At 37.2% G+C, this 20,809-nt stretch overlaps 1 protein-coding gene across 4 annotated transcripts in view; it reads left to right on the top strand.

The window, feature by feature from the left end:
• The window catches only part of PDHX (pyruvate dehydrogenase complex component X), a 62,018-nt gene extending 41,787 nt beyond the window's left edge, over window positions 1–20,231 (top strand). For 3 of the 4 annotated variants that reach the window (XM_036259220.1, XM_036259223.1, XM_036259222.1), the window contains 5 exons: window positions 1,286–1,433; window positions 7,062–7,120; window positions 11,237–11,395; window positions 15,782–15,861; window positions 18,575–20,231. In XM_036259220.1, coding sequence (XP_036115113.1) covers window positions 1,286–1,433; window positions 7,062–7,120; window positions 11,237–11,395; window positions 15,782–15,861; window positions 18,575–18,833 — 705 coding nt within the window. In that variant the 3' untranslated portion in view covers window positions 18,834–20,231. The remainder of the gene's footprint in view (window positions 1–1,285; window positions 1,434–7,061; window positions 7,121–11,236; window positions 11,396–15,781; window positions 15,862–18,574) is intronic. The other variant, XM_036259221.1, reaches the window with a different exon arrangement.
• Window positions 20,232–20,809: the final 578 nt, after the last annotated feature.

Below are 20,809 nucleotides of genomic sequence, written 5' to 3' on the forward strand. Positions count from 1 at the left end.
GTAAAAAATAGAGACAAACTACACTTTTTTCTAATGGAGAAATATGTTTTAATATAATATTTTCAAGGAATTGAAAACAGTACAAGTTTCACAGGAAACAGATTTTTTTACTATGCATTATAGATTTATGACTTCATATACAAAAAGTTTATGTGTCATCAAATCTTATTTCTTTAAAAAATAAGTTATTCAAATTAGGAAAATAAACCTTACTTTCAGATTCTCATGGTATGTAGAGAGCATTTTTTTCTATTTGATCAAGTACTTGAACTTAAAATGTTTCATTCTGTAAGAGAGTATTTGTTAAAATGCTTCTTTGTATTATCCTGGAATGATTGTAACCCAGTCCCAGAATGACATAAAGTACAAGGAAGGAATTAGATGTAATTTAAGGTCCATCATGCTTTTGTTAGAAGTTCAAGGAACACAATGGAAAAGCTACAATAATAATGTTACAGGACAATTTTATTATCTCATTCATACTTTATATTTTGAATTTCTAGGAAATAAAGTACTCGTGATTTTAAAAATGATAAACTGAAGTAGAAAAAAATTTTATAGATTATTCAGTGTATCGGATTATCTTTTTCTACTTTATGTCATTTTTATAAGTAAGAATTGCTTGTAGTTGGTGTGTTGATTTATTGGCAACTTTGAGTGTTATTAAGAAATGATGTTTATAACAAAAATTGCTTATAGGTGGTATTTCTGGTGTGTGTGCGTTCATGTGCGTGCACACACATCATGAGGAATTATTCATGATTTGTTAGATTTTTTTCAAATCATCTTAGACATAGTAACATAAGAAGTCCCTTTCATAACTGAAACTTGAATTTTTCCACATTTTCTTTCAGTCATATACTATGAACTTTTTTCTACCATTTTATACTATAATGTTGAAACTCCTCAGGCTTCTTACATTCTTCCTTATACTAAGACTTTTTTTTTTTTTTTAATCTTAAAGAGAGGGAAGGGAAGAGAGAGAGAAACATGGATGTGAGAGAGAAACATCACTTGGTTGCCTCCTGCACATGCCCCAACCAGGGATTGAACCTATCACCTGGGTATGTGCCTTTACTGGGAATTGAGCTCACCACCTTTTGGTGTACAGGACAGCACTCCAACCAACTGAGCCACACCAGCCAGGAAACTGCAAATTTTTAATAGTACTTTTTCTGTATTAATCTTTAATTATTATCATAAGTAACTGAGAGCTGATTTCTGTTATGAAGTTTATTTTTTTCCCCTTTCATTTATGGTTTAATGGACAGATTTTTCTTTGCAGGGCACATTCACTGAAATCCCAGCTAGCAATATTCGAAGAGTTATTGCCAAGAGGTTAACTGAATCTAAAAGTACTGTACCTCATGCATATATTACTGCTGATTGTGATGTTGGAGCTGTTTTAAAAGTTAGACAAAGTCTGGTCAAAGGTTAGTAAAGTTGAATTTACTAAATGCAGTACATATGCTAACTATCATGAAATGCTTTATTTATAAAATGCACAATGTGTAGCTTTTTATTTCAGTTTCATCATCTGGGGATATTTTAGTGCTAGAGAAAATAATTGGTTCTCTTTTCCTATAAGAAATAAATTGGTTTCATAGTATTGAATAAATCATACTTTTTGGTATGATACCTGAACAAAGCAGTCCTTAGCATTTTAGAAAGTATAAAATCCGCCCTGGCCGGTTTGGCTCAGCGGTTAGAGCGTCCGCCTGCGGTCCGGAGAGACCCGGGTTCGGTTCCCGCTAAGGGCATGTACCTTGGTTGCAGTTTGTCCCCGGCCCTGGTTGGTCGTGCGGGTGGCAGCCACTCGATGTGTCCCTTTCACGTCGATGTTTCCCTCTCTCTCTCTTCCTCTCTTTTTCTCCCACACTGTCTGTACAAAAAATGGAAAAATGTCCTCGGATGAGGATTAAAAAAAAAAAAGGAAGTATAAAATCCAAAGCTAATTTAAGAATGTTTTAGATTATAAATATGTCTTAGATATCACTCTTCTTGATACAGGTTTTAATTTTTTAATTTCTTCTTCAAAGTGCATTTTAGATTATTAAATGTGTAATGATCCTCCCCAAACTCAATTAAAACTAAAGTTGCTGAGAGAAATAAGAATTTTTAGCATAAACTGATATATCATTTCTTTCTTTCCAATTTATTTGGCTTTTATTTCATTTTCTTGCCTTATTGCACTGTTGGGAACCTCTGTTACAGTGATGAATATAAGTAGTAAACGTAGCTATTATTGCCTTGTTCTTGTTCTTGGGAGAAAATATGCAGTCTTTAATGTTAGAAGTTTTTGTAGATTTTCTTTTTCAGGCTAAAGAAATTCACATTTGGATGGATGGTGAATTTTGTCAAATGCTTTTTGGGTATCTTTTGAGATAAATCTTTCCTTTTCCTGTCTGTTAATATGGTGAATTTTGAGTAATTACTTATACCAAGTGACTAAAACTCATTTAATCATTAATTTTCTCATAATTGCTTGGTTCCATTTTCTAAAATTTTGCTGAGGATCTTTACACCTATGGACCTGTAGTTTTCTTCTGTTGAGATTTTTAGAAATTCTGACCTGTAGTTTTCTTCTGTTGAGATTTTTATTCTGGGTTTGTTATTAGATTTCATAGAATGAATTAGGAAATTTTTTTCCTCCATTATTTTCTGGAAGATTTGGGATAGAACTGGTTTTATTTCGAATTGTTTGGTAGAATTTAGCAGTGAGGCTACTTAGGCCTCTGGTTTGTTTTTGTCTTTTGTTTTTATATGGGAAGATTTTTAACTCAAATTTATTTTTTAAAATAGATACAAGTTATCGGTTTCTTCTTGAATGAGTTTTGGTAGTTTGTGTCTTCCAAAGAATTTGTTTATGTCATCTAACTAATTGGTTTATTGGAATAAAGTCATTCATATATTACCTTATGGTACTTCTGACATCTATGTAATCTAAAGTGATGTCCCCATTTTCGATATTAGTAATTTGTGTCTTCTAACTTTCTTCTGGCTAGAGGTTTATCAGTTTTATTGATCTCTTCAAAGAGCCAGTATTTGATTTAATCAATTGTATTGTTTCTGTAATTTTGTTTTCATTGATTTCTGCTCTAATCTATTATTTTCTTTGCATTGCTTTGGTTTAATTTGTTTCCCTTCTTCTAATTTCTTAAGTGAAAACTGAAATCAATATAATAAACTTTGTTTATTCCTAACATAAGCATATAATATTTTTAAGTTCTCTGTAAGTGGTGCTTAACTGTATCCCACAAATTCTGACATTTTTATTTTCCTTTTCATTTAACGCAAGATATTTTCTAATTTCACTTGTGATTTCTTTTTTTCACCCATGAATTATTTAGACATGTCAGTTTGATTTCCAAGTATTTGGGGACTTTTCTGTTATCTTTCTGTATGATTTCTAGTTTAACTCCATTGTGTTTAGAGAACACAGTTTGTATGATTTAAATCTTCTAAAATTTGTTGAGATTTATTTTATAGTCATAATAGGGTCAAGCTTGGTGAATAGTTCATGAGTACTTAAAGAGAATGTATGTTCTACTTTTGTTTTGAGAAGTGTTCTATAAGTGACGGTTGATGGTGTTCTTTTTGTCCTTACTGATATTTTATCTATTTGTTCTATCAGTTATTGAAAGAAAAGCATTAAAAATCCTCAGTTGTAATTGTGGGTTTGTCTGTTTCTCCTTTTGGTTCTGTCAGTTTTTGTTTCATGTATTTTGAAGTTCTGTTTATTAGGCACATACATATTCATTTAGGATTTTAGGGTTTTTAATGATTAGACCTGCCATGTAATGTTCCTGGTGTAATATTTATTGTCCTCAAACCTTCTTTATCTAATATTGATATAAGCACTCCAGCTTTCTCAGATTAGTGTTTTTATATTATATCCTTTCACATTTTTTTTTTTACTTTTAATGTATCTGTATCTTTATATTCAAACTGGTTTTTTGGAGACAGCATATAGTTGGTTCTTGCTTTTTTATCCAGTCCTACAATCTCTGTCTTTTATTTAAGGTGTTTAAATCATTCACATTTAATGAATTTGTTCTTTGTTTTTCCTTTGTATTATTTGTTGTCCTTTGTACCATTTTGTCCCTTTTTGTTCCATCTCTTGTTCCTGTTTTTTCTGTTTTATTTGCCTCCTTTAGATTAATTACTTTTTAAAAATCCCATTTTATTTCTCTCAGTTTTCTTCTCTCTCTCGATTTCGTTAGAAAGAAGTTAACAATATGGGATTGGTAAAAGTAGGTTTATAGTTGTGAGTATGTGAAACAGAGTTTATTCTTGTATTATTATAATTATAACCTGCATGTCTTTTGCCATACGAGCAACTGTAAACCTACTTTTGCCCACCCCTGTATAATTCAACTTGCCACAGTCTGCCTTCAAATATGTATTACACTACTTCACATTTAATGGAAGAACCTTACAACAATTTCACTACATTTTCTTCCTCTTGTTCTTTATACTATTATTTTCATGTTTTACTTTTGCATATAATTTAAGCCCCAGAATATATGCATAATGTGATTTGCTTTAACAAACCAATCTGGTTTCATTTTCTGACCTTTCCTCTGCTGTGTTAAGTCTGTGAAGCTTGACAAAAAAAAATTTATTTATCTTTGACATAATGTGGTTCCCCCTGTGTATCCATTTAGATGTCTTTATCATCTCCATCTCTCCACTGACATTCCCCAGCTGCTCATGCCCATCGCCCCGCACTCTGACAGTGGTCGACCACTTACTGTGCTGGTTTCTCCTTGAAGGGGACCGTCACTCCTTGACACTCATCTTACCTGTTTGCTTGGTGACCTCAGCTCCCCAGTGTGCTCATGAAAGTTAGGATTTTGTACTTTATCCTGCATTTTCTCCTACCCTATTGGATGGGGCACAGACTTTCAAAATTACATATGAAGATAACCTGACAGCTTTTAAAAGTTTAAAGAACCAAACGCAAAGTTATTCCAGAGAAAGTGATTGATATTTAAAAAGTTAACACTGGAAGCTCCCCTTAGGTCTCAAGTCATACTTGTTTAGGTATGGTACAGAGGTTACTATGAGAATAATTTTCCCGGCTCCTTTCTTGAGGCAGAAAAGAGTACAATTTCCGTGGCAATGTAGATTAGTGTGTAGAATCTTTGCAGGATCTAGTTTTATATGTCCTTGCAATTAGACACTTTGTGGTAAGTCTTCAAAGAGCCCACATTATCTATGTATCCTGTGTATCTCCACTCCTCTTTTTTATGTAAGGTTATAATGTATAACATTCTATAGGCATGTTCCACACTTTCTTTTGTACCGATTTGCAAATGAGTATGTTCGATATTCCCTCACAATTTTCTACTCTCTTCTTCTCAACAAACGTCACTGTCTTCTTTCTGTGTGCTTGACACTTGCTGTAACAATGAGTAAAAATAAAGGGACTTGAAAAAATCTTCTTTGTACATGTCAGGTTTGAGACTTCTATTACAAATATAGGTAGAAATGTCATGTGACAAATTGGATTTATAAATCTGAAGGTCCAAATACATCAGGATTAGAGGTAGAATTTGGAGGAATTGTCATATAAATGATAGCAAAACTATGGAGCTGAAACTTCTCCCCTGGAGACATGCCAGCATTCAGAGGAAGAAACTGAAAACAAGTGAATGACAGAGATTGGAAGGAAACTGGAAGAGAATATAGTGACGAAGCCAGTAAGAGAGAGTAGCTGGAAAAAGTATTTAACCAAAGAATACTACATGTTGGAGTATGATTGAGGCGGGAATTTAGGTGAGGACTGTGGACTTGGGCAGTAGGTTGGAAACTATCAGCTGGTTGGTGGTTTTGGAAGTCTTCACTGTGGACACGTAGTAGATAAAGTGCGAAGGAAGCCCAGGGGCCATGAGAGGTAATGATGAGTACATAAAAGATTATGTCCACGTATTTGAATTTGTGCACACCAAGTGTTTTATATGGGTTATCATTAAAAGTCTAAGCACAGAGAATCCATTTTTATTTCTATTCCTGAAGGGATTTTAAAGAAACAAAAAATGTGTGTTTCTGGAAATCTGAATTAGAAGAGCTATGAATTAAATGAGCAGCTGAGTTACCATGACAGTTTGGCAGTATTTATATTTATGGTAATTCATCTAATCTCTTTCTGAAATCCTCAGCATGCCTTTGGAATGAGCTTTTGTTCATACGAAATTCCATGACACTCCTATAACAGGATTTGTGATTCCTGCCACATACCATTGACTAGATCTTGATCTTAAAGTCTTCTGGAAGCTCTTTCAATAAAAAAATCAAGTGTAGTTTACATTTTTCAACACATACCCACTAGGGAGGGAAAGGACCTCAGCTTTATCTTAAAATCATCATGTATATACTGGGAGGAAATGAATTCAAATGGATTCACCATAAAACTAGACAGAAAATCTCACTTATTACACTAGGACCTATACCAACATTGCCTCATCTTTGGCATGTGCTATATAATGTTTTGTTAAGTTAAAATGCAGATCTTATTTAATTTTTGTTTTAGATACCCCATTAGTAAAAAGAAATTTTTGAATCTCCCCCAGATATATATTTGTATTTTTAAAGTGACTACATGTATCACAGTTCTAATATTAATCAGTATATTATAAAGCATGCACAATATAAGGACATCTGAAAAGGATAAAAAAGGAATCATCTTACAAATTTTCTGTTTATATACGTCACAGAGAGACCATTTGTCTCTTTGGAGACATAGGAGTTAATTCTTTTCTTTCTGATTGAGGTTGTAATGTATCCTTCAAGTTTTTGTGTGTGATATCTGAGAAATTTAAAAGAATTATAATCAAGGCTCAGAATAAACTTTTATATTCATGGTTAATACTATTTGTCCAGGACCTCATTTAATGCAAGTTTTTCTGATTAGCAGAACCTTATTGAATAAGCAAACAAACAAACACCTGTTATTTTTTTTTGTCATTGTAGCCCATAATTTCCAAGTGTGAAATCGTAATTGTCAATGTGAAAGTTTATTATGAACCTTGATTTTAATATGCTTGTTTTTCTTCCAGATGACATTAAAGTGTCAGTAAATGATTTTATCATCAAGGCAGCAGCTGTTACCCTGAAAGTAAGTAGCAGACCCCCAAAATTTTGGCATCTAAAGTAGTCTTACTTTGAATTTTTATATGATAGAATTCTTATTTTTAAGTCTCAAACATTTTATAATGTTTTTACTAAAATCGTTCTATCATTTAATCTTTCTCAGTTTTATAGATGAAGAATCTGAGAATTGAAAGGGCTTGCAACTAAGTAATTATAGCAGAATAAAGACCACTTCTTCAGCAAATACTAATTGATCCCCTGTCTTGTGCCACATACATTTCAGACATTAGAAATATGGTAGTGAACAAAAGCCTGTATATGTTCTGTTCGCATGGGGCTTGCGCTCTGGTTGGGAGAGACAGACAGATACTAAACATCAGATAGTGAAGACGCTGAGGTGAGAAAGCATGGTGTGGGGACTGAATAACAAGGGGAGTTATTTCCAAGAGGACGGCCTCTCTGACAAGTGATGATTCAGACAAGGCCAGCACAGAGAGAGGGAGTGAGCCAAGTAGGTGTGTGCTAGAAATCATTCCTGACAGGGAACAGCAGCACAAAGCCTGTGAGGAGTGGGTCGTGTCATTCAGCCCTGGCGCTGAGGATCAGGTGTGCCTCGAGTGGAGTTAGCAAGAGCACAGGGTAGGAGATGAGCTTGAAATGTTCTCAAAGAGGGTGGAGTCGAGGGAGGCCATGATAAGGATTAGGGATTTTATTATGAAAGAGAAAGAAGCCTTTGGAGGGTTTTAAGCAAAGGGTGAGCTGATATGAGTCACACTTAAAACAGAAAAAGAAGGGACTGCTGTGGGTGCCGTGTGGAATAGAGCCTGTTGAGAGGCAAGGTGGAAGCAGCGCGGTCTCCCAGGAGGCTGGACACGGTCGCACTGGTTTGGACTCAGGTGGTAGCAGGGAAGCTGCGGTGGTGTAGATTTTGGTTACATTTAAAAGTAGGGCCAGCAGGACTTGCTAATGGATTGGATGAGGGAAAGAAGAGCGAGGATTTGAGCCCAAGCGAAGGGAGGCATGGAGTTTCCCATGTACCAAGATTGGGAAAATGGGAGAGAAGCAGGTTTGAAGCAGGGAATCTCTAGTTTGATTCTGGACACGTGTATTAAGTTGGAGAACCCTAATAGTGTCCCAGTGGTGGTCGCAGGAAGGCAGGTGGTCTGACTAGAGATGTAAAAGCCAGTGTTCCTTACTTGTGACTCTGCACCCTTTCCTACCCTGCCTGCCTCCTGTGCACAGACGAGGCTGCTTTCCTACCCTGCCTGCCTCCTGTGCACGGACCAGGCTGCTTTCCTACCCTGCCTGCCTCCTGTGCACGGACCAGGCTGCTCTCCTACCCTGCCTGCCTCCTGTGCACAGACGAGGCTGCTCTCCTACCCTGCCTGCCTCCTGTGCACGGACGAGGCTGCTTTCCTACCCTGCCTGCCTCCTGTGCACGGACCAGGCTGCTTTCCTACCCTGCCTGCCTCCTGTGCACGAGCGAGGCTGCTTTCCTACCCTGCCTGCCTCCTGTGCACGAGCGAGGCTGCTTTCCTACCCTGCCTGCCTCCTGTGCACGGACCAGGCTGCTTTCCTACCCTGCCTGCCTCCTGTGCACGGACCAGGCTGCTTTCCTACCCTGCCTGCCTCCTGTGCACGGACCAGGCTGCTTTCCTACCCTGCCTGCCTCCTGTGCACGGACGAGGCTGCTTTTCTATGTCGCTGCTTAGTAAGTGCTATATTAAAGTATGTTTATAAATAATTTATTTTTATTTCTTGAACAGTTAAATAATTGAGAATTTATAGGCATGCCTGTTCAGCTGTTCATATCTAAATGTACATACGTCTTTTGACCAAATAATATTTTGAATTATTACTGATTTTCTATATGAGTTATTCTTGCCCTTCTTAAGTGATCATTAGCTACTTGTCAGTATTTCATTTCATAATTTTATATCAAGAGCCATAGTAATTGTAATTGTAATTTTATGCTAGCTTTTTCAGGCTTTTCCTTTTTTTAATCAATGGCTTCAAAATGGACTTGGGTATTTTTTTTCATTTCCTTTCTCTGTGATTGTTTTAATATTGTAAAGATTTTTATTTCTTTTTTTTTTTTTTTTTTTTTATCCTCACCTGAGGACATTTTTCCATTTTTTGTTCAGATAGAGCGGGAGGGAGAGAGAGGAAGAGAGAGAGAGAGAAACATCGACGTGAAGGGACACATCGAGTGGCTGCCACCCGCACGACCAACCAGGGCCGGGGACAAACTGCAACCGAGGTACGTGCCCTTAGCGGGAACCGAACCCGGGTCTCTCTGTACCACAGGCCGACGCTCCAACCGCTGAGCCAAACCGGCCAGGGCAAGATTTTTATTTCTTGAAGTTTTATAGAATTAGCCATAAAAATGTCTGAGTTCTATTTTGAGAAGGGAGTGTTGGCAACTTTCTCATTGTTTCTCCATAATTACTGAGCTGTTTAATTTTTAGCTTTTTCTTGAATCAGTTTTAGAAACTTATATATTTGCAGAAAATCATTTATTTTGCCTAGATTCCCAAATGTATTAGCCTAGAGTCACTTAAATTTGCTTATAATTATGTTTATGTCCTCAATGCTTGAGGGTTTTCTGAACTCTGTCTCGCTTTTATTATTGCATATTTATATTCTCACTGCTTTTATATTGTTTTATTATGTATTCCTTTATTTCCTTAGGTTAGAGATATTTTGTTAGAAAACTTGACTATGTAATTTATCATTAATTATCTTTTATAATAAGATTATTTAGATTATTTGAGTACAATTTAGTTTATGTCCCATAGGTTTTTGTTACACAGCTTTCTAACTAAATTTATTTGCCAAATATTCTTAATTTGTGAGGTTTATTTTTTTTTTTCCTCTTTTGCTTTACCATTATCTCCAAAGAACTTAAAATCTTCTAAGAGGTTGGGACGTCACTGTTTATGGTTTTGACACGGTGGCATCAGTGCATGAGCGAGCTGAGCCTTGGGAGATGGCGAAGTGAAAAGAGCACTTAAATGATGAAATGGGCACGAGCGCAGCGTGGCCGGGAGAGCCCGAGGGAGGTGGGGGCTCACCTGGGCCGTGGTCAGGCAGATTAGGCCGGGGGGTGGAATCATTGTGGTTGGCTGTGGTTACATGTGGAGAGGTATGGATCTTATTCTGTAGAAAGCACAGAATTTTTGAGAAGAGAAATTTGTTTTTTGGTTTTGTTTTTATCCTCACTCGAGGACATTTTTCCATCTTTTGCTCAGGTAGAGTGGGAGGGAGAGAGAGGAACAGAGAGAGACAGAGAGAAACATCGACGCGAAAGGGACACATCGAGTGGCTGCCACCCACACGACCGACCAGGGCCGGGGACAAACTGCAACCGAGGTACATGCCCTTAGCGGGAACCGAACCTGGGACTCTCTGGACCGCAGGCCGACGCTCTAACCGCTGAGCCAAACCGGCCAGGGCGAGAAATTTGTTTTTGATGTCTATTTTTCAGCATCATTTTCTGCTATGACATTTGACAACATACCAGTTCACATCGTTTCCAGGCAGTTAATCATTTCATCTGGTTTTTCATCCTCAGTGTAGTTGTATGTATATTAACTATATACAGGCTCACCTGTAGGACATATCATATGTTTATACAGCTAGAAAATCTCTCTTAAATAAGGAAGTCATGTATGAATGGCCTGCTGATATCTTCCAGGCTGTGCTAGAAAGTCAGGCGGTCTTTGGGCCACAGGAAGAATGGGGATGAATGTCACTACACGCTTCCCTCTCTTTCTTCTGAAGGTCCTGTTGGTCAGACGTTGGGGCAGGAAGTCTGACAAACATTAAGTACTTTCTAGCCATCAGGTTTAACAAAGGGAGCCTTTTTTTAACCATGATAATAAAGAGATCAAAGTATATACATCATCAGAATTTCCTCAAGGTTGCTTCAAAAAGATGGTATGCTGAATTATTCGTCGCAAATATAAATAAAAAATATTTAACACAGCGATCCAAACCATTTTTTAAACCAATTTTTTATTTCCTTCTGTCTAGCTATATTTACTTTTAAATATGGATAATAATGTTAGTTATTTGTCTATAATCACCTTGTTCTAAAGCTGCTTCTTTAGTAACATGTTTTTCTGTTTCTGTTTTCTAGCAAATGCCAAGTGTTAATGTAAGCTGGGATGGAGAGGGCCCAAAGCAACTGCCCTTTATTGACATTTCAGTGGCTGTGGCAACTGATAAAGGTTTAATTACACCGATCATAAAAGATGCTGCTGCGAAGGGTATACAGGAAATTGCTGACTCTGTGAAGGTACACCTTCAGTAATACTGTGCTTTCCAAGTGTTGGAATTTACTCTCTGATACAGTGTTGACATGGTCTGGTCACCCTGTGGTTGATATAATACACATCTATCCATATAATTATATATATTTATATATATAGTGTGTATGTATTTCTAAGTGATTGTTGTTTGTATGTATGGAATTTTAAGTTTTTATCCAGGTATGACCTATTTATTTATTTTTATTATTTTTTGAATCCTAATTTGAAGATATGATTTTATCGATTTTAGAGAGAGAGGAAGTGGGGAGGGAGAGAGAGAAGTGAGAGAGAGAGAATGGTGAGAGGAACATTGATTGGTTGCCTTCCATACATGCCCCAACCAGGGATTGAACCTGCGCCTAGATATATTCCCTGACTGGCAATCAAACCTGCAACCTTTTGGTGTACAGGATGATGCTCCAACCAACTGAGCCACCCAACCAAGGCGCAGGTACAACCCATTTCAAGAAAATTTAATATTCAAATTTCAGAAATAATCTACAGATAAAGTAGGCTCAATAATAAGTAAATGAATACAAGGCAATCTAGTTTAAAAAGTATCCTCTAGGGCCCAGCCAGTATGGCTCAGTGGATTGAACCACTCTCCCATGGACTGAGAGGTCCTGGTTCAATTCCTGATCAGGGCACATGCCTGGGTTTTGGGCTTAATCCCCAGTAGGGAGCATGCAGGAGGCAGCCAGGTGATGTTCCTCTCTCACATCAATGTTTCTCTCTCTCTCTCTCTCTCTCTCTCTCCCCCTCTCTCCCTCTCTCTCTCTCCCATCCTTACTCTCTCTAAAATATCAATAAAAAAATACATTTTTTAAAAATTGTCCTCTTGGAATCTGTGAGTTAGATGTAATTAAAGATGACCTTGTAAGAACTGTTATTTTAAAGTCCTTCTTCACTTGTCTTTGAAAAGATTTGCAGAGTGTGTTTTAATTTTTATTTTATTTTTAATATTTTTTCTTTATTGATTTCAGAGAGAGGGGAAGGGGGCAGGAGAGAGAGAATCATCGATGAGAGAGAACATCGATTGGCTGTCGCCTGCATGCCCCCCACTGGGGATTTTACCCTCAGCCTGGGCATATGCCCTGACGGGGAATCGAACTGGTGACCTCTTGGTGCATGGGTCAACGCTCAGCCACTGAGCCACACCAGCTAGGCTAACTGCTAGTTCTTAAAGCAGCTATGTTAGCATCAGAGTTCAGATGGTAAGGAAGCAGTGTCACCATCCTCCGTGATGGAAGGGCAGGCTCACCCTCTGCAGTATCCCAGGCCCTCTGGGAGTCTTCGAGCACTCCCTGTGATCCCAGTGGCTCTGAGGGTTCCCTTGCTCTGGCTGCTTGCCTGTACTTCTCATTCTGCCTGCTTCTGTCTCCCACCCTGCTGTCTGTGAGCCACATTCCACTCTCTTGTTCTTAGGATACGCCAGACACTAGGCTAAGCATTTCATGTAACCTCTTAGCCCATTAGTATAATTGGAACCTAAACTTTTCCATTTTAAAATGGAGGAAACTGAGTTAAACACTTTAAGAAATTTGCCCAAGGTGATACATTTAGGAAGCAGTGGAAGTGGGGATTTCTTTAAATCCAGGCATTTCTCACTTCGGACGTCACTTCCTTAGGCCTTCTTTGGCTTCTGTAGCTCAAATAGCTTCGTGCATTGCCCTGTTTTATTGTCTTCCTACGTTCTTCAGTCTTTAACGTTGCCTTATTTGTTGACCCTTTATGTTCCCTCCTACCTCACATTCACTCTTGTTCATTGCTATGTATCCAATTCTAGAAGAGTGCTCAGAAGACATAGTTGTAGCTCAATGAATATTTTAATATTTTCAATAAAAACTGTTACTGAAATTAACTTTCCAAGGAGTTTGTAGGTCCCTGGAAATGCCTCTGTGGACCTCTGGTCGAGAACACCTGCACTGAAAAAAAAAGACCAGTAAACTTAAGCCCTGCCCGGTTCCACTCAGTGGTTAGAGCATCAGCCTGTGAACCAGAGAGTCCTGGGTTCGGTTCCCACTAAGGGCACGTACCTCAGTTGCAATTTGTCCCTGGCTCCTGTTGGGGTCGTGTGGGTGGCAGCCTGTCGATGTGTCTCTCTCACGTCGATGTTTCTCTCTCTCTCTTTCTCCCTCTCTCCCTCCCTGCTCTATCTGAAGATAAATGCACAAATGTCCTCAGGTGAGGATTAAAAAAAAAAAAGAACACCTGCACTAAGTGTTTACTTCTTGACCCTCATTAATCCCAAGGATATCAGTGTGTGGTGCTAAAAGGCATGTCTCGGCCAAGTTCAGGTTTGTACTTCCTAAATGGAATAATATAGTAATGAGCCCTAGATCCCACACTGTTCTTAATTCTTTATTAATTAGAGCAGTTTTAAAAGGCAGGGGTAAAGTTTACCTCATTAGTACCTAGTATACTTTTTGAATGAATGAATAAGGTGATATATTTTCGAAATGTTTGCTGGTCACCCTGTATTATATCCTTTCAGCTGGATGCTTCAGGTAACACCTGCTTTGATTTTTATTTTTTTATGAATTTTTTTTTCTTATTGACTTCAGAGAGAAAAAGGGAGAGGGAGAGAGATAGAAACATCGATGAGAGAGAACATCGATGAGCCACCTCCTGCATGCCCCCCACTGGGGATTTGGCCCACAACCTGGCATGTGCCCTGACCGGGCATCAAACCAGCGACCTCTTGGTGCATGGGTCGATGTTCAACCGCTGAGCCACACCGGCCGGGCACCTGCTTTGATTTTAAGTTCACATTTTCACATTGCCAGGAAAATCCAGTGAGGATTCTTTAGGAATTTTTAGAACCAGTGATCCTCCTCGCATTCTATTTTTACTTTAGATTCTTAGAGTTCATTGATAGGAATATCCTGCTGATGTATTTAGAGTCTACAGAGATTTTTTTTTGAAGTGTATTATGTGTGCTTGCAACCTAGTTTTTAGATGAATGTGCTTTTAATTTGTGTTGGTGCGGTAGCTCATCAGGATATGAGGAGAGCATCTGCCTTCAAAGACGTGCCTTTCAGGGCCACGTGATGTATGCCTGTTGAGATCATGTGAAACTTGTACTGCTTACGCAGGAAAAATACATCGCAGAGTGTTCTCTACTTCTGATATTCCAAGTCTAAGTCTCTCTCCTGATTTTTCATTTTGGTTTCAAATAGCTTCATAAGTAACTATCCAAAGAATATAAATTCACAGTTTTTTCTATTGCATTAAGTCATAGTGATACATTGAGATCGTTTTTAGATTTTTACAGGATGTTTTAGTTTTTAAAATTGAAATCATCTATAGTTTCAAATTAAATAGTTACTAACGATGGTTGTAATCGTACTTATGTTAGCTATATAATACAGAACATTAAGTAAGCCCAGGAATTATATTATCTATCCTTCTCCTCATAAAGTAATTCATTATTAATTTTTCATATGTAATGACTCAACCTCTGCTTCCTTGCTTGGAAGCACTGAAAAATAAAAATTAACAGAAGTGTGTTGTTAACTACAAGTAGAGGAAAATATAACAACTTTTCTTAAACTTACTCTCAGGGTGTCGTCTCTCTTTCCCTCTCTAAGTTTGTAGACATTAGTATTGTCAAGAATGATATAAAATTACTACTTTCTTACATTCTTTGTGGCAGCGTAAATTGGACTATCTCATTCAGGAAATGCTTCAGCTGTAGGATCAAGAACCAGTAATGTTCATTTTCTGGGCTTAGTAATTTCACTTCTGAGAATTTATATGAAATCATTCAAAAGAAACCAGTGAACCAAATGATGACACTGGGGAAATGACTAAGTAATGCTGGCAGATGAGTCTTTAGAATGTTAAGCAGACATTAAAAAGTCATTTATAAAGACTTAGCAACCCAGAAGATGCTTATAACGTTGAAAAGTGAAACAAAGTTCTGGGGCTTTTTAACAGCCGGCTGGAATTATATGTGTTACGAGTAAAAAAGAGGCAAACACTGCAAGATGAAAACTGATGTGTTGGTTGCGGGTTTGTTGCCACTGCATAGTTTATTTAAAGTATTAGATTGACAAGAACGGCTGCGTCTAATATTTTATGTTACAAGAAACAATTTTATAGACAAAATCGAAATACTGAAACTTCCTGCATAGTAGTGGTGCACAGTATTTGAAGGATTTTTAAAGGAAAGCGATTTTTCTAGAGTTTTGATTTGCTTCTTTAGATTATCTGTATTCTATCTTGTTCATTTTAAAAATTTTTGTAGAGAAAATTATATATACATCTTATAAAGTCAGAGCAAAGCATTTCAGAGGGAGACTGCATGCTGTTCAAATATTTCAGGTGACAGTTACCCTGTGCTGTGTATAATGCTGTGTTGCTTGACACAGGTTGTATTTTCTCAGGTTCTGTCAAAGAAAGCACGAGATGGAAAATTGTTACCTGAAGAATACCAAGGAGGATCTTTCAGGTAAAATTTAAACTCTCAAGTATCCGTATCATCAAACAGATATTAAACTTGAAGTCCATGTTAACCTGTTTTATTTATTTTCTGAAACGTTCTTAAGTTAAGCTAAATTTCACATACTGTATTTAGATAGTAGGTTATGTGAAAATATTCTTCAGACAAATCAGATTTTTGTATCTAGTAGAAACCCTTTAGGGTTAACTAGTTAACGCATTCAGATGTTCATAGAATGATATTCAGAGTTTGTTTTTGATATTCAAAAATATATATAAATACAAGAGATTTATAAACCTCAACTATTTTTTTTCTACTTGTGATCTCTTTTATTTTTAAAGTACTTGGGGGAAGGGGATATTAACACTTAGACCCTGCAGTTATTTTCAGCTCTATTTTTCTTTAAGTGCAACTTACACACAATAAAGTGCACTGAGTGTAGCTTGAATGTTTTACAAAATAAAAAAACTGGTGTAATCAACCAAAGCAGGATGTACTCCCTCTACCCTTCCTAAGAATTACCCCTTCAAGGTAACCACTGTTCCCAAATCATCACCATGGATTTGTTTCGCTGGCTTTGATTATATAAGTATGCCTTCTTAGTGTCTGGCTTCTTTCATCAGCATTGATATCTGTGAGATTCACCATGTTGCTGTCTGAAGTCATCACTCCTGTTATCGTGTCCAGTATTCTGCAGTGTGCTCTGTGATTTACCAGTAGCCATGTTACTGTGGGGCATTTGTGGTGGTTAGTGTGGTGCTATTACAAATAATGGTGCTGTGAACATATTGCCAGTATCTTGTTCGTGTTTTCATTGTATACACTGAAAGTAGAATTTCTGGGTTAAAAGCTTTACTAGGTACCGCCAAACAATTTTCTAAAATGGTTATACAAATTTATACTTAACAGTGTATGAGAATTCCTGTTAGTAATGTTAGGTTTTAAATTTTAACAATTCTTGGAGTATTCAGTGGTACTTTTTGTGATTAGGGAAATGCAAACTGATGATGTTGAAAGCTGTTCTCATTTTTCTGTCAGCCATAGGGGTATCTGGTAACAACTCATCAGATAAAGTACCTGTTAAAGTCTTGTGTCTATTTTTAAAAATGATTTGCAGGAGTTCTTATTTACAGACACATAGACCTTTGTAGGCTACACGTTATTTCAAGTAACTTTTTCCACTCTGTGCCTTGTCTTTGCAACTTTCTTGATGGTGTTTTTTTAACAAACAGAATTTCTTAATTTTAATGAAGTTGTATTCATTAGCGTTTTTTTGTGTTTTTTTTTTTTATAGTTGGACTTTGTTTTCTGTTAGGAATTATTGCCTGAAGAGTCATGAAGTTATTCTTCAGCGTTATCTTCTAGAAACTTTATAACTTTTCGCATATAGATCATAATCTATCTGAAATCAGGTCAAATTCTCTTTTTCCTCCTATGGATATTATGTTTACTCAGTGTCGTATATTGAAAAGGTTACTGCTTCTTCACAGTATCGAGAAGGTGACATGTATGTGTTCAGTCTGTTTCTGTGATCTTTCTTCTGTTCAATTGGCCTGTGTCTACCCCTTGCTCAGTACCACCAAGGTATAACTTTTGATGTCAGTAGTGAAAGTCTGCCAGTTTCGTTCACCCTTGAGATTGTCTTTCTTGGTTCTGTGTATTTTAAACTTTAGAATCAACTTGTCATTTGTCTGATACCAAATATTGCTGAGATTTTTACTGGGATTGCAATCAAAATCAAAGGTCTATGCATCTGTAAATAAGAACTCCTGCAAATTATTTTTAAAAATGGACACAAGCCCTGGCCAGTTTGGCTCAGTGGTTAGAGCGTCAGCCTGCGGTCCAGAGAGACCCAGGTTCGGTACCCGCTAAGGGCACGTACCTCAGTTGTGGTTTGTCCCAAGCCCTGGTTGGGTTGTGCGGGTGGCGACCACTCGATGTGTCCCTTTCACGTCGATGTTTTTCTCTCTCTCCCTCTCACTCTGTCTGAACAAAATATGGAAAAATGTCCTCAGGTGAGGATTTAAAAAAAAATGGACACAAGACTTCAACAGGTACTTTATCTGACTTTAGCTTGAAAAAAGACTTCTTTACAGCATTGAGTCTTCCAGTCAATGAATGTGACATAAACCATTGTTTATCTCAGCCTTTTTACTTCTTTCAGTTATGTTTTGTAATTTTCTGTATAGAAGTCTTATAAATGTTTCATTAGATTTATTCCTTGATATTTTTTATATTATTATAACTGATAGTGTTCTTAAGTTTTATTTTTTAATTACAGCAACATATATATAGATATAAAATGAATTTTTATATTGACCTTTTATGTAGTGGCTTAGCTAAATTCACTTATTAATCTGACTAGTTTATCTGTAGAGTCATAAATTTTCTATGTATACAATCAGTTTATCTGTGAATAATGACAGATTTATTTATTTTTTTAGCCTTTGCACCTTACATTTCTTTTTCTTGCCATATGCCACTGCCTACAACTTCCAGTTCAATACTGAATAGGTGCTTATATTAGATATAATATTTGTATGTGTCTCAGTATTTGGTACACAATTTTATAGTATTGTAAGTACCAGTCTTTAGTCTTTGGTCTTTGGATGACTTGGTATAAGGTTTGTAGCACAGTTTTTAGTAAAGTAAAAATATATGCTTGGGGAAAGTCGTCTTTGATTGACAGCCTGCCACCTTCAGAGCTTTTTGTTTCCTCTAGTATTTCCAACTTGGGCATGTTTGGCATCAGTGAATTTACTGCAGTGATCAACCCTCCTCAGGCCTGCATTTTGGCCGTTGGGAGATTCCGGCCTGTGCTGAAGCTCACTCAGGACGAAGAGGGGAATGACAGGCTGCAGCAGCACCAGCTCATCACAGTCACAATGTCGAGTGACGGCCGAGTTGTCGATGACGAACTAGCTACCAGGTTTCTTGAGAGTTTTAAAGCGAACCTAGAGAATCCTATTCGACTTGCCTAGTGGTTCTCAAAGATAGAGTTGTTACCCAGAAATATGTTCTCTATGAAAAAAAATAAGTATTTAAGTGTGAAGTGGAAGAAATGTTTATTTATTTAAGGTAAAGGAATTTGACCTGAGTTGTCTTCATTTTCAGTGGGGGTTCCATGTTGTAAAAATAAATAATAACAAACTGTAATAATTAAAGAAAGAGAATAGTTAGATTCATTTTTAACCTTGGTGCTGTACAAAGGGGGTGTTAAACTAGATGTAAATTGTGTGTTTGGTTCTTTGGAGCGTTTTAGAATATTTGGGGATATATAATAAATTGTAAGCTCAAAACATTGTTACAGTTCTACTTAATTGTATTGACATTGGATGTGGTCTTCAAAGAAACACCCATTAATTTAGCAGTGGGACCTCACTTTTATAAGCACTGCTCTAGATATACTTGAATGATTAATATGTACAGGAGTTTCTTCTGTATAACAGTAAATAAATAAGGATCACATTGTAGTAGGGGTTCCGCAACATTATTGAATTTTTATGTATATAGCCATTCCTTTTAGAGTGCTTTCTATCAGTCCTGTTTTTTACTCCTGTGACACTGTGAACTTCTAAAAAGGAAGAATTAAAAAATCATAAATGAAGAAAGACCAAAATAGTTGTTTGTTTTGATGGTAAACTATAGTTTAAATATCTAAACCTCAGAAATAACTGCTCACCTTCCTACTAAGTTGGAATATATTAAAATAAGTGATGCTGTTTCCTACCAAACATTTTAAATTAGTGTTGATTTGAACACAAAGTGTTGTTTCTTAATGCATTTTTAATCAGATTTATATTGTGCAATAAGATGTGAGAAAATATAAAAATTTCTGTTGTATTTTAAATGTTAGGACACAGAAGTTTAGTGAAACCTTGAAGTAGATTAGTAATTTCCCTGGAAAAGATTAAAGGGGATTCTACAGGAAGAAGGGAAGAATTTAAAATTAATACGGCATTAGGCAAATAATGGGTATGGAACAGAGAGTGGAAAAGGAAGCTTGTGAGGCAGGTGAGAGCTACCTTTGTTATTCCATTGATGATTCAAAATTGTCACTAATTATGGCAAAGGTCAGAAGAGTTTCTTTCTTTTAACAACTCTGCTACAACTGGCGAGATCGCTGTACCTGGAATGGATGCCACTTTATCCAGTCACGGAAAGACTCGTGTCACTGTCTGCTGTCGGGAATCACCTGAAGAAAGACTGGTACAAGTTGTAAAGTTGACTTGATGAACTACTCACGCTGTAAGAAAAGAGCCTTCCAGAAAATTAGAACTTCACTCAGTTGTTAAGAAAATGCTTAATCCAGATAGTCAGTTTTAACAAGCTGCTTTTAAAAATAGTTTTCAAGCCTGGCCCATGAGGCTCAGTGGCTGAGCGTCGACCCGTGCACCAAGAGGTCGTTGGTTCAATTCCTGGTCAGTGCACATGCCCAGGTTGTGGGCCCGATCCCCAGTGGGGGGCATGCAGGAGGCGGCCAATCGATGTTCTATCTCATCGATGTTTCTATCTCTTCTTCTCCCTCTGTCTCTAAAATCAATAAAGAACAAAATAAAAAATTTTTTAAAAATGGTTTCAAAACTTTTGTTATAGTAACAGCTTTACTGAAAGTTGTAGCCAAATGCTACTTTTAAAATAACGTGTATATGTTAAATGATTTTCAGTCAGTTTTAACTGAAATTGTTTTGTCCTTTCTAACTTTTATGTCTAAGGACAGGGCATGAGACTGCCATAGCAGCCCTCGGCCTGGGGTTGAGTTTCCCGCGGACGGGGGCGCACATCCTGGCGCACCTGTCTCCCTGCAGGTGCGGTGGTGGGGGCCCTGCCCAGCCTTCCTGGGGTTGCTGTGAACCGCACAGGAGAAATGCTGTGTAAATCTATGACGTTTCAGTTCTCGTGGACACCGCCAGGCTTCTCACATCATCACAGTTGCTTCTTCTGGTTTGACTGACTG

The sequence above is a fragment of the Molossus molossus genome, unplaced genomic scaffold (assembly GCF_014108415.1).
Source record: "Molossus molossus isolate mMolMol1 unplaced genomic scaffold, mMolMol1.p scaffold_m16_p_13, whole genome shotgun sequence".
Taxonomy (NCBI): domain Eukaryota; kingdom Metazoa; phylum Chordata; class Mammalia; order Chiroptera; family Molossidae; genus Molossus; species Molossus molossus.